The sequence below is a fragment of the Leucopleurus acutus genome (genome assembly GCF_964270905.1).
Source record: "Leucopleurus acutus genome assembly, chromosome: 6".
Classification (NCBI taxonomy): Eukaryota; Metazoa; Chordata; class Mammalia; order Artiodactyla; family Delphinidae; genus Leucopleurus; species Leucopleurus acutus.
Window position 1 is genome coordinate 111,274,794 of NC_139149.1, and position 14,323 is coordinate 111,289,116.

General features: G+C 45.6%; 1 protein-coding gene across 6 annotated transcripts in view; it reads left to right on the plus strand.

Moving 5' to 3' along the window:
- DIS3L2 (DIS3 like 3'-5' exoribonuclease 2) overlaps window positions 1-14,323 on the plus strand; it is a 374,902-nt gene that overhangs the window by 223,799 nt on the left and 136,780 nt on the right. For all 6 annotated transcript variants that reach the window (XR_014326289.1, XR_014326290.1, XM_082841670.1 and 3 more), the window contains exon 10: window positions 6,950-7,029. Coding sequence is in view for 4 of the 6 variants with exons in the window: in XM_082841670.1 (XP_082697796.1) it covers window positions 6,950-7,029 (80 nt within the window). In the remaining 2 variants the exon portion in view is untranslated. The remainder of the gene's footprint in view (window positions 1-6,949; window positions 7,030-14,323) is intronic.

Sequence of the window (14,323 nt, forward strand, 5' to 3'; positions counted from 1 at the left end):
TCCTAATGTTGGGAACAGCACAAACAGTGTTTCAGGGACCAGAGGGTGTAGAGAAAAGTTTGTCATACGAGGTACACGTTGGGAGTGTGCAATCGGACTAGAAAAATGCAGGCCGGGGCCATATCATGAAGGGCTTTGAATTCTAAGCTGAGTTTCTATTTTAGTCAGTAAGGAGTTGATGAAGGCTTTTTTACCAGGCACATGCTTTAAGACGATTAATCTGGCAGTAGCCATGACCTTGGGAGAGCAATTTCTGTGATGTCGTAGGGGCCATGGCCGAAATCCAGTGAGGTAAATGGTGACAATGTGGTGAGTAAATGTTGCTGTGGAGACTAGACATCTGCCTCCAGCTGCAAGGAGGTAGAGATGTTGGTCCCCTGAGGAGGAAGAGGACGCAAGGTCAGAGGAAGAGTGTGTGAGTGACAGAGGAACAGAAGTTCTTGCTGTGCTTTCGTTATTCCCTGGGATTCTTGGCCAGGTCATAATGGATTATAGAAGCCTTTTAGTTATTCTTCATGTGTTCTTTTCTCGGACCAATGGCTTTGAGTAAAACAATCTTCGAAGTTTTCTGTCCCTTTAAAAAGTTCGACTAAGCCCTTCAGTCACGTGCCTTCAGAAATTTTGGTTACATAACGCTGCTCTGAATAGGAATTCTGCAGCCTCATGCACTGGAGCCTCATTCGTTCCCTCCCCCACCTGGCACTTTATTTTCTGTGGGTCAGGGTTAGCTTCTTTCTAACCATTGTTGCGGAACTCTTTAAATATTTGGTCTCACAGGTTCTAAAAGCTGGCAGGCCAGGCTGCTCCCTGCAGGTTGTGAGACCAAAGCCTTCCAGAAAAGGAGCCAGTAAAATCCCAAAAGCATGTTAACGGAGTGTAACTGCTGCATGGAGCGCTGCCCCCGTGGGGCCGGGCTCCCAAGCGCTGAGGCCAGCAGCCCGCAGCCGCTGTGGCCCACGACCAGAAGGAGCCCTCATGCACCACATCGTGGCCGCTTCGTAATTGTGGTGATGACAACAGATTAAATCACTGGCTCTCAGCACTGAGGACTGGGGTTTGTCAGGGTCACTCACTGTTCCCTTGCTTCTCCCAATTTTCCATCGCGAGAGAGCAAGTTTGGAGTCCACTGCTACAGTACGAATACTTGCTGGGAGCTCTCCAAGTTTTACTCTGTCTAGAAGTTAGTTCTCTTAGTAGCCTATACTGAATGTCCGTCTTTCTTCCAGCATCCCCTCAACGCATGATTCTGAAATGTAACTCCTCAATATATATGTGTGTATGTTTTTGTACTCTGTTTTTTTTTTTTAATGATTTAAGGCAACTTGCAGATACACATATAATGCAATGAATAATTTTAAAATTCGGCTACAGGGCAAAAGGGTTATATGAATAGGAAAATTAGGTACACCAGGATAAAGGTTAGTTCACAAAGTTCAAACTACAAATAAGATCCTCTGGAAACAGATCACACATGTTCTTCTGAGTTTCCTAGCAGGCAAAGCAAAGAAGGAAACTTAACAGGATAAAATTCACATGTGTATAAGGTACAAGCACACCATCAGCTCAAGAGAAGCAGAGCGAGTCCTTGCACTGCATAAACTTGCTCCTGAAGTGCTCATGAAAGGGGCACTGAGTGAGCAAACGAGCAAGGCCCTCATCAGCTTCCCTGCAGCAAATAGCATAGACACTTGTTTGACTTCTTGCAGTATTCCATGGGGTAGGCTTGGTGCTAAGGCCCCATGTGAGAAGGACTCCACGGGAGGCCTGTGCAGGGTGTTGCAGTGTAGCTTATCACCTTTCAAAGGTGTCTGGGAGATTCTGTGCCACAAAAAAAGTGCCAAGATCAAATGAGTCTGGCAAGAACTGTGTGATACCAGCATACTGAAGGCTCTGAGAAGTCCTACTATTAAAAAATTGAGACTTCCCTGGTGGTGCAGAGGTTAAGAATCCGCCTGCCAATGCAGGGAACACAGGTTCGAGCCCTGGTCTGGGAAGATCCCACATGCCACGGAGCAACTAAGCCCATGCGCCACAACTACTGACCCTGCTCTCTAGAGCCCGCAAGCCACAACTCCTGAGCCTGCGTGCCACAACTATTGAAGCCTGCTCGCCTAGAGCCCATGCTTTGCAACAAGAGAAGCCACTGCAATGAGAAGCCCACGCACCACAACGAAAAGTAGCCCCCACTCGCTGCAACTAGAGAAAGCCCGCGCGCAGCAACGAAGACCCAACACAGCCAAAAATAAAATAAATAAAATAAATTAATTAAAAAAAGAAAAAAAATTGGCTCAGCATTTACCAAACTGATTTAATCACAAGACCTTTTTAAAAAAATTAAAACACTTACTGGAAAACACTGATCTAAAACAGGGATCAGCAAACTGTCTCCTAAGGGTCAGATAGATATTTTAGCATACAGTCCCTGTCAAAACTACTCTACTCAGCTCTGCCATTGTATCCAAAAAGCATGAGTGTATTCCAATAAATCTTCATTTATGTATACTGAAATTTGAATTTCATATAATTTTCACGTGTCATGAAATAATATTTTTCTTCTTTTTTTTTCAATCATTTAAAAAGACAGAAACCATTCTTAGCCTGCAGAGCATTCAGAAACAGGTGGCAGGCCCAATTTGGTCTGTGAGCTATAGTTTACCGACCCCCGATCAAAAATAATATTTGGATGGTATGTCTTCCAGCAAGTTTCCCTGAGTACCATTCCTCAGAGTTGTTGTATTTTTATATTATTTTTTGTGTGTGGTGGTTAATTTTTTTTTAATTTTTAAAAAATTTTATTTTATTTTTATACAGCAGGTTCTTATTAGTTATCTATTTTATACATTTTAGTGTATATATGTCAATCCCAATCTCCCAATTCATCCCACCCCCACCTCTCCCCCCTGGGTGTCCATACATTCTCTACATCTGTGTCTCTATTTCTGCCTTGCAAACCAGTTCATCTGTACCATTTTTCTAGATTCCACATATATGCGTTAATATACGATACTTGTTTTTTTCTTTCTGACTTACTTCATTCTGTATGACAGTCTCTAGGTCCATCCACGTCTCTACAAATGACCCAGTTTCATTCCTTGATGAGTAATATTCCATTGTATATATGTACCACATCCTCTTTATCCGTTCATCCTTCTATGGGCATTTAGGTTGCTTCCATGTCCTGGCTATTGTAAATAGTGCTGCAGTGAACATTGGGGTGCATGTGTCTTTTTGAATTATGGTTTTCTCTGGATATATGCCCAGTAGTGGGATTGCTGGGTCATATGGTAATTCTATTTTTAGTTTTTTAAGGAACCTCCATAATGCTCTCCATAGTGGCTGTATCAATTTACATTCCCAGCAACAGTGCAAGAGGGTTCCCTTTTTCCACACCCTCTCCAGCATTTATTGTTTATAGATTTTCTGATGATGGCCATTCTGACTGGTGTGAGGTGATACCTCATTGTAGTTTTGATTTGCAGTTCTCTAATAATTAGTGATGTTGAGCAGCTTTTCATGTGCTTCTTGGCCATCTGTATGTCTTCTTTGGAGAAATGTCTATTTAGGTCCTCTGCCCATTTTTGGATTGGGTTGTTTGTTTTTTTAGTATTGAGCTGCATGAGGTGTTTATATATTTTGGAGATTAATCCTTTGTTGATTCGTTTGCAAATATTTTCTCTCATTCTGAGGGTTGTCTTTTTGTCTTGTTTATAGTTTCCTTTGCTGTGCAAAAGCTTTTAGGTTTCATTAGGTCCCATTTGTTTATTTTTGTTTTTAGTTCCATTACTCTAGGAGGTGGGTCAAAAAACATCTTGCTGTGATATATGTCCAGAGTTGTTTTAATTTAGACTTTTATGTTTCTGGCTTAAGAGCAGATTTTTTTAAAAAAAGTGTAGTAGAGGATTGGTTTGAGTGCTTACAGGCTAGTCTAAGGTTTTTCTCAGAAACGATGTGTGGGCCCTCTCAAAAATGACATTTGCAAACTAATAGTTGAAGCCTTAAAGTTTTACTGTGTCACACATGGCTGAATTGATTTGAGGCTGGAAGTGTTTTAATGGGCATTATTATTCATTCATAGAAATAAAAGTCTCAAAACACCCAGAGACATTTGATTTTAAGAAAATATAACTTCCCACTCAACTCTCCATGTAAACCAGTAAACTGTGGCCCCCATCAAACTAAGAGTATTTTTTATTTTAACCTGAGGAACGTTCTTTCAGTTTCTTATGTTGTCATTATGATGGTTGATGGAGAACCCAAACTTTCCCACCACCAAGTCTAACATTTCAGTTTCAGTTCAATGGGTATTTATTGAGTACTCAGGATATACAGTGCATTTTGCTGGCTTCTATGGGGGATACAAAGAGGAACAAGAAGCAGACAGTTCCCTCTTTACCTTGTGAATCAAGTTCAAGATCCTCACCAATTTAGAGCCCATTACCATGGTATCAGGATTAATTTCACTTCCTTGTCTCTTCCTGTCAGCATGCATGCATTCATTCATTTAACAAACATTTGTGAGTTGCAACCTCTGTTCATAGCACTGTAACACAAAGCCCTCCAAGAGCTTGCTTTCCAGGGGACATCGGTGTTTCTCTTTTCCTCTGGCACTCTTGTGTAATTACAGTTTCTTTCACATAGTGAAACAAATTATTTCTTTATCTCCTGAGACCTCAGCATTTATGTTCCCCACACTGTATGTGCCTATTCTTGAGATGTTTAGTGAGAAGAGTGGATCTTCTGGTGAAGCACCCTTCCTGGGACTGTGCTCTAAGTGCTCTTGTCCCTCCACCTGAGTGGCACCCACCTTTCCCTGTCCCCTTTTCTTGGTGTACCAGTGAGTATATAGTTTTACCAGATTCATCATTTTAAAGCTATTAACTGTATTAAGCAATAGGAGTCTATAAGATTGTTGAATATCCTTATAAGCAGTATTATGTATCTGATTATTTTTTGATTGGAGGAGATTTTATACAGTGTTAATTTTTTCCACTTATAATACCTAATCATAGTGCGAATTTGAAAAATATGGACAAGTATAAAGGAAAAATATTAATCCATAATTCTACTACCCATCAATCAATTCTATTAACAATTTTTTTTTACTTTCCTTGATTCAGAAATCACATTTAAAATTTTAAAAAATTTAAATTAATAAACAGTAAAATTGACCTTTATTTGTTGTACAGTTCTTTGAATGTTGACACATGTAGGTTCATGTAGCCACCACCACAATCAAGATACAGAAAAGCTCCATTCCCTCCGAACAAGCACCCCTTTTTCATCCCACCTTCCCCAAGCCCTGAAAATCACTTATGTCTCTGTTACATAATTTTGTCTTTTTGAGAATGTCATATAAATGGAATCATAGACTGTATAAGCTTGTGAGAGTGGCTTCCTTGACATAATACCTTTGAGATTCATCCAAGTTGTTGCACGTATAGTAGTTTGTTCCTTTGTGTTGCTCAGTGGTATTCCATGGTGTAGATGTACCATAGTTTAGTTATCCATTTATCCACTCACCATTTAAGAGTCTTTTTTAAAAAAACATCTTGACATTTCTGAAATCCTGAAGTACTTTAAAATCAATGTATATATTTAACGTGCTCGGGGTTTTTGTTTCCCCAAAAAGCTATTATTGAATTGATAGTGTGTCCTAGAATTAATACGGTCTTAGAATCAAGGTATTATGGTGGTGAGATGATCAGTGTGGAGGATCAGAGAGGGCTGGTGAAGGGTTATCAGGAATAAGGGAACTGAACAGCAAGGGGACAGGTAAAGGAAGGCCTCGAGAGGTTTGCAGCCCGGCGCCCAGAGCTGCTTGGCAGCCTGTGAGGGCTTTGGGGAAGTTTTGAGCAGAAGAGCAACATAGGAAATAAGACTTTAGGAACAAAGCCAACTAATTGTGGTGACTGCCAGGATGTCCACCATCATGAGTGTTGATGAGGCGGGAGGGGACCGGGGAATGGCAGCAGTGGGGCTGATAGTACTGGAGGGAGTGGAGGAAGAACTTGAGGAGAGTGCAGTGGGGGCAGGGAGTGCTGACTAGAGAGCCTGTGTGTGGGGAAGGGAGGGTGGTTCCTGCTAAACACCCTGACTTCCAGGCCAGTGCCCCGGAAGACGGGGCAGGAGGTGTGGAGAACTTAGGACCGACTGCCCAAATCTTAGGTATTTATATGGTGTGAATGGGTAGGTTGGGTGGGTCATGTTATTTGGGAAATTCTAAAGCAAAATGAGAACGTCCAGGGGCTTCACAGGTTAAGAATGAGGTGTGCCTAGGGATACTGTGTGGAGATAAAGAGGCATAGGGTGTACTCAGTTATGTGAGCCTGGATGAAGTATATGATTATTTCATGGAAATAAACTGTGATTAGGGCCATTTCCAAGTAGAACTGCATCATGGCTAACTCTATGGGCCCAAAGTTTTCTGCAGAACCTATTCTTGAGTCCCATCCCCCTGTGTCACAAGCCAGACGGTTTATTCTTTGGCACAAGATAGAAGGAGCAGTAAATCATCCTCATATGATCCTTGAAGGACAGGTTCCCATCAGCCACTGAGGAAGAGGGAGGCAAAAGAAAGAACTGACTGTTGGAGAGTAATTTGCCAAAGGGGCTTGCCCCTCTTGTCAGGAAACTTCTTGGGAAGCCCCATTCATGGAAGCCGCCTCACTTCCACCCGCTCACACCTGTTCTAACTCAGAATCAAGGAGAAGTAGGGGCCAGTCAGCAGAGAGAAAGAGAAAGACACTCAGAGACAGTACGGAGCCTTGTTATCTTCCCCCAGTTTGCATTTTATTAAAGACCCCCTGTTAGAGAGACAAGAGGGAAGTTACTCCCCACTTTGTCTACCGTTTATACACTTGCAAAAGAACCGTTCTTTAAAGCTGTGCTACAGTGGGGTAAAGTTTCTGTTATTTGTGGCCTCGCTAATTATGTCTTCAATCTTCCCTAGAAAAGACTGTGTCTTCACCATCGACCCATCAACTGCCCGAGACCTCGATGACGCCCTCTCCTGCAAGCCCGTCGCTGACGGTAGGATGGAATCTTCTCTCCCCCTCTAGGTGGCAGGCAGCGGGCACCCCTGTGTGGCCAGCCTGGCTGCCCGGGTACTCCCTGAACTTGCCGTAGGCCCCTGAGCCTACACAGCATGTGACCTAGAGATTGTGCTCCTGCCCGACTTCAGTGAGCGTGAGAATAAGAAACGTCCTCTTGCTAGGACCCTTCTCGGGCCTCAGGAGGGACAGCAGTGAGGGCAGAAGAACTAATTTCAGGCCCGGCCCTGCAGGAGGCTCCAGTGAGGGCATAATGTGTTAAAGAAGGCCCCTAAGCTCTGCCTCGGAGAAGCACAGAGTTTTTTTACCTGAATTGAACGACACACTGGGGTGATTCAAGGGGTGCTGTCCAAAGACGTGCTCAGCAGAGGCGGCAGGAACGCCTCCCCTGAGGAAGTCCCTCAGGAACACCTCCCCTGAGGAAGGCCTGAGCTGGAGAAGCTTGCTCTGCCCCTCGTAGGTCTTCATCTGTCCAGCAAATTGCGGAAGGCAGCTCTTAGAGGCTCCTGAAACATTCTTCTGGGATGGAGCCAGGAAGGAAAAAGTGGGATTTGATGCCACTGGTCTTTGAAAACTATCATAGGGGGAGGGGGAGATGTGAGAGGTGTGAGAAGAGCAAACCCTAGCCATGCCCTTCCTGATGCCCCTCCAGATGAGCTGCTTCCTGCCCCCTCGCCAGGGTGGGGTCTGGTGACTGCTGTGGCTTTAGTTATTCTCCGATATGGCTTTGGCACTAACGTGGCCTTTGATGGCTTGCCCATGATGGTATGCAATCTTGCGGCTTCAGTCTCCTGCACAGTGTCGGTGGCCCAGTGGCCTGGTCTTGGCAAACACTGCAGAAATGTTCACATATTCCATTAATGCAAAACTTCATGGGCTCAGCGTGTTGTCTCTTCTCCATAAAAGACAGTGAGGCTCAGTAGATACAAAGCTGAGAGACAGAAAACAATACTGCCCAGAAATGCTTTCATCTTCTTTTAGTGAGTCTTCCTTGAAACTGTGGGCAATGGTGCTCAGTGTTTTCAACTAAAGAAAATTGAAAGGAAGATAAAGCATAAAGAAAGAAAAGTTCCCATGGAAATTTCAGAGGAACTATATATTTTTTAAATCTAAACTTTAAGCAGCCTACTTAAAAAAGCAAACACTACGTTGGTTTCTTATATCCTGAGCAATCTTTGCTGCATGGAAAGGCTTGGGCATATCACTCTCACATCCACTTCTCTGAGTCCCAGTTGAAAAGTGCCCCCCCACCCCCGGCAGAAAGCCAGGTGACACTGGACCTCGCTTCCTGTATTTCCTTTCTCTCCAGCTTCATAGCCCTGCTCTGTTTGTAGCCTAATGCTTGGAAACAGTTGCTTCATTTATTTTGGCCACGTCTATAGTCGTTAATGGTGGAAGGGTAGGCCTAATCCCTGTTACCCCATCTCAGCCGGCTCACATGATATCCCCCTTGCAGGGGCACCAGGGAACAGGCACGTGTCTTGCCCCACTCACCCCGCACGCTACGTGTCGTGTCTAGGGTACCAGGTTACCAGCAGAGGCTTCGTGTAGGGAAAAGGTGGAGCAGGAAGGATTGACTGGGGACAAGTTGTACATGTTTATAAATTTCCAACCGAAGAATATGCTTTGTCAGACAGTCGAAAACCAATTGTTTTCAATGTGCTGTTCAGGGAGAGCATTCATAATGAGGGAAATCATTTAGCAGTGCAAGATGAAGGAAAAGGAGAGGAAGTAGAGGCAGAGAAATGAGTCAGAGAAACATTATAATTGTTTAGAGATGTAAGTAGAAGAAACTGAACTAGAGGTGGTGAAATTATTATTCATGGGGGTGGGGAGGACAGCTGTGAAAAAGGGGTAATGACAGAAAAGAATCAGTGGAAATGGATTTGGAGTTGAGGGAGGGGAATCCAAGACGGGGCAAAAGTTTCAACCTGGATGGCGAGGAGATGGAATCGACAAGTTAGAAATGGGGAAATCAGGAGGACCAGCTGGTTTCGGAGAGAGCATGTCTGCATGGAGCTGTCTGTCTGATGATGTGTGTTTATATAAGCTGCTGCAGATGCTCTGCAGAGGAGGCTAAATGCGTGCAGTCCATCTAATTGTATACAGAGAGCCATGAAGAAGAGTAGATAACTCAGCAAAATGCAAACAGTGATTTTATTAGGATGACGGGTTCATAAGGGATTTTTCTCTTTTCCCTAGTTTCCAAATTTTTATAATGTGGTAATAATAGCTTCATAATGAAAAAATTTTGTAATAAAAAAAATTATGAGGTGCCAGAAATCACAGGCTGCCCAGTAGCCGCCGCACCAGGTGATCAGATACCTCCCGTCTGCTTAGTTATTCTTGCATTCCAGGGGAGTAATTAACATCTGGTCGTTTGGCAGGGCAGCAGAAAAGGGACCCGGCAGAGCAGTCGGCGAGGAGTTGGGCAGTCGAGCGTTTTTACGGTGGCACTTCTACAGTTGGCCTTTGTGACAGCTGTTTCCGCCAAGGCCATTTACCCAGGGAGAGGAAAAGTGAAAGTCAGTTCCAGTTTGGATTGGGGTGAGGCTGGCTGAGTTCAGGCTCTGGTAGTTACCAGTTCATGTCAGTTCTTGCTTAGAGGAAAAAAAGTTTAATGTTTCAAAAAGCAAATAATGTTTTCTGGGCATATTTACATCATCTATAACCATTTTTATTTAAAGAAAATATAAAGGTTAAACTTTCCTTTGGTCCCATTGAAATCATCTGAATGACTCTTCTGTGAAGATAAAACGCACAGACAGAAGTAACTTATTTAGTCCTTACTCTGTCTTTCTGTCGAGTTCAGATGAACCCCCAGGACTTGTTACCAGTATCTCCTCTAGGTGCGAGATTTAGACATTACGGTCTGCAGGTGAATTCTGCAGAAACACAGTGACACCTGCTCCCCAGTAGGTCATGTTTAGGTTGGAAGGCTGAGGAGGGGGTGCCCTCTACCCTTGAGGAATCTCAGCTTTGGAAGAGATTCTACCAGTCATCTAGCCCGGTAATTTTTCACCTCTTGCAGCCTATAAACACACTTGAGGGCAACATTCCCGTAAGCATTAACCAGCCCGCTAACTTTAACATGGAGTCTTTCACTTTAGCTCAAGGAGATATTTAATAATGTAAGTAAGACTGGTTATAATGATAACCCAGAACCTAAAGACAGTAAATCACACACTCCAGTGTTTGATTACTGTAACAGACCTTTGCAACACACCTCACAGTTGACCTCACCGCTCAAGCGTGGGAGTGCCACAGTTGTCACATCACCCTCTGGTTTTCAGATTACCTCTACAGTATCTACTTACTGAATATCCAGGTTGCACTTTAACTCTCTACCTTACAGGCAGCCCATTTGGCCTTAAGATTGCGTGACTATCAGGAAATCCTTCCCTGTAATGATCTGAAATACCACTGTCTTCCTGTAATTTTCCACTCGTTGGTCCCATGCATGCCCCTTGGGAGCCTATAGAATAAGTCTCGTCTCTCCTGTGACAACTCCTCAGATACTAGATAATGGCTGTCACGTATATCTGAATTACAGCTCCCCAGTTAAGCATGCTGTATATTTTTCTATGTCCTGTAGCATATTAAATTGGAGCCCGTTTCCCATGTCACGGTGTTACTTCTGCCTTTATGAGCTCTGAGGTAAATGGCTGCCTGTATCCAGACTTCTCCTCCCTGGCTGCCAGGCCACGGTGACTCTCTCCCAGCCACTTCCAGCCACCTGTTCTGTTCAATTAAACCTGCATTATTGCTTTGCTCTAGTCTCTGAGAGAGGAAATTATCAGTCAGACAAGTCAGGACCTTTATTCAGCTTTTAGTTGATTCAGGCTCCCAACAGATCCTACAGGAAAATTGATGTTCCCTGCTTCTCTGGCGTCTCGTTTCTCTAATGTTTTGTTCTGTAATGAGTGCTCTGCCATTGAACATGGCAGGGTTATCCTAGCCAGACCTTAGAAATGAAGGATTGGAGAAAGGGGGAGTGGGGACTGACTGCTAATGGGTTTGGCGTTTCTTTGGGGGGTGATGAAAATGTTCTGAAATTACTAGCTCAGAGTTATACAGCTCTGTGAGTATACTGAAAACCACTGGGGGGGAAATGAGTGAATGGATGAATGAATTAAGAATAAATAAACAAATCCATTCATCCTTGAGGCTTTTTGGAAATTGGAATTTACACCTTAACGATAACTTAGCGGAAGTCCTGATGGATTGCCTGGGCTGGATACCCAGAGTTGTATCCCTCTTACCCGTCTCTCCTCCTTGCTGCCTTCACCTCTGAACCACTAAAATCCCACCCAAGGAGCGCACCCCTGTGCTCAGCCACCTGCTCGTCTTTCCCACCCCCACAGAGGGCAGCCATCTGACTCAAAGAAAGAGGGATGTGTCCTACTGTCCAGGTATGAGAAAGTGCTCAGGTCATCATCCAGCCTGAGGGACCTCGGGAATGCACACTACCTGCCCTGCTGTAGGGGGCGCCAGACTTCCTGCTGGTTTGCCTCTTGTCTGGCTTTCCCTTTCCCTTCCCTGAGGAGGATGGACTAGGCAGCTCTGTTCCTGGGAGCCCTTCTCACTTAGGAAATAGGAACAAGAGACTAGGAGAAAGTCTGTACGAATTTCACAGAAGTCCTAAACTCTGGACTTCCCCGTGTGGTTATATGTGTCACCTGCTGAGAGTGCCTGGAGGCAGTGAGGAAGTAGGAGCTGGAAAGACTGTGCTCCCCTGGCTTAGGCTGGAGAGCCTGAGCAATAGAATGGATGGTAGTAATTTTAATGAGCAAAGAGCAGAGACGAAGGCTCTGGATCTGCTACTGGGAAGGAAGAGAGCATGGGTGGGCGTCCTGGAGCTTACGAGTACAGGGTTCCAGCACATCGCAGCAGCCAGGCCACACCCTCTTCCTGGGCTCTGTTCTCACCTCTGGGAAGATCTTACCCCACCAGGCATTCACCGCAGCCCCTTTATGTTTCCCTTTGGTTTGGCTTCCTCCTCTCACAAACTTAAGTCTCCATCCTGTAAGGCCTTCCTCAGCCCCCTACAGCCTCAGGAGTGTCCACACCTTCCTTTGTCCATCAGGACACCTTGAAGAGCCGTCTACTTGCTGCGGCTCCTTTCCTGCTTCCCATTTATTTCTTACTCCCTCTGCTATGTGGCTTCAGAAAGTTCAGTGACGCAGGTTGTCCCTGACTTCAATTCAGCAAACGTGTGTGCAGTGTTTGGCTTTTCATCTACTCTTCTTTGGACTTAGGGGGCTGTACTTCCTCTTTTTTTTTTTTTTTTTTTTTTTTGGTGGTACGCGGGCCTCTCACTGTTGTGGCCTCTCCCGTTGCGGAGCACAGGCTCCGGACGCGCAGGCTCAGCGGCCATGGCTCACGGGCCCAGCCGCTCTGCGGCATGTGGGATCTTCCCGGACCGGGGCACGAACCCGTGTCCCCTGCATCGGCAGGCGGACTCTCAACCACTGCGCCACCAGCGAAGCCCCTCTACTTGCTCTTGGTTGTAGTTTTTGGACTACTTTTCTCTAGTTGCCTTCTTTAACTCTTCTTCTCTGCTCCCTCGCTTCATGGGAGTCTCCAGTCCCCTTGCTTCCGTGCTCTTCAGCCTTTGTGCTCTGTTCCCTTTGCCTGCATTGCTCTTTCCCTGGAGAGCCGTGTGGCTGAGTGGAGATCAGGTGGGTCGCTCTCTCAGTAAGGCCTTCCCTAGTCACTCTGCCTCTAATTTCTTCCCCTCCCACCCACTCTCCACCATCCTTGCTTTACTTTTTTCCTCATCACTCATCACCCACTGACGTGCTGTTGACTATCTTGTTTCTTATCTATCCTCCCACCGTACACCCCCTGGCAGTGTGAGGCTCAGAGCAGGTGCTCAGTGAGTCTCTGGTGGTATTCACAGGCTGCCGAGAGGAGAGGGGGTTCCCAGGCAGAAGGAAGAGTGTGTGCAAAGTCCCAGGACGCCAGATACATGGTATTTTGGAGGGAACCACACAGAACTTGAAATATCTGGACCGTGAGGTTCAAGTGGGGTGGTAATCGTAGATAAAGCAGGGAGGAGCTCATGAATTCTTTTGTAGGCCCTGCTAGAAAGTTTAGACTTCATGGAGAGCGGGTGTGGGGGCACGGACTGCAGTATTTAAACCTCAGCTTGAAGAATAAACAGGGGTGAGCCACACAGTGGGGAGGAAGAACGTTTTAAGCTAAGGGAACAGAGTGTGTGTTGGCCCTGTGGTACAAAGACTCCGGCACCAAAAGGAACCGGAAGTCAGCGTGGCTGCACCGTGACGGGGTGGGAGGAGCCTGTGCCGTAAGACCGGAAAGGGGCACGCAGGCTCCCTTTCGGAGTGGGAGTCTTATCTTGAGTGTAATGGGAAGCAAAGAGCTTTAAACAGGAGAGAGTCAGGATCCAACTTGCAGGTGGGAGAGATCTGTGTGGCGGCAGTGAGGAGTCTGGACTGAGCGCGGTGTTAAGATGGTCTGAGTTCTGAGAGGCAGCAATTGCCCCAACCAAGGCAGAGGCCGAGGAGCCAGAACTGGAGGGAGGCAAGAGCCAGGACAGGAAATCGGGGCAGCACTTGGGGTCCGGGCCACTGCAGGAGCCTCTTAACTGCTCTCTCGTGTCGGCCTTTTCTTCCCGCGGATCGAAGCCAAGGCAGTCCTTGTAAAATGTAGATCTGTTCCCCACTCCAGTCCCTCCAAGACTTCTCGTCCTGCTGAGGATAAACACCCAAGTCCTTCCTGGGATGTACTGCTGTCTCGTTTGTTTGTTTGTTTTTTCTAATCTTCCTACTGCGGTCTCTAACTGCCTCTCCAACCTTGTTACCCACAGTCCCTGTCTCACCCGCCCTCCTCCAGCCAACATGGCCGTGGTGTTGTCCTCCAGACATGCCAGGCAGCTCCTGTCTCAACACTTTTGTACTTTCTCTTCCCTCTGTCTGGATCCCCCTTCTCCCAGATCCCTCACTACTCTAAGTTCTACTCAGATGTCATCTCAAGGAGGCCCTTCCTGACCACCCTATTGCCACAGTCTTCTCCCCACCCCACCACCCCCTGCTTCTCGATTCCCTTTAAGGTACTCTTGTGGGTCTGTCCTCCTGGATGGTAAGCTTTACGAGAGAAGGGATGTCCTTTTGTTCACTGTTGAACCCTCAGTGCCCAGCACACTGTGTGTTACATAGTTGACACACCTGGAAATGTTTGTTGAATGAGTGAATAAGTTTGTAAACTTTTGATATTGGCAGTAGGAGAAGAATCTAGAATCTCATCTAAGT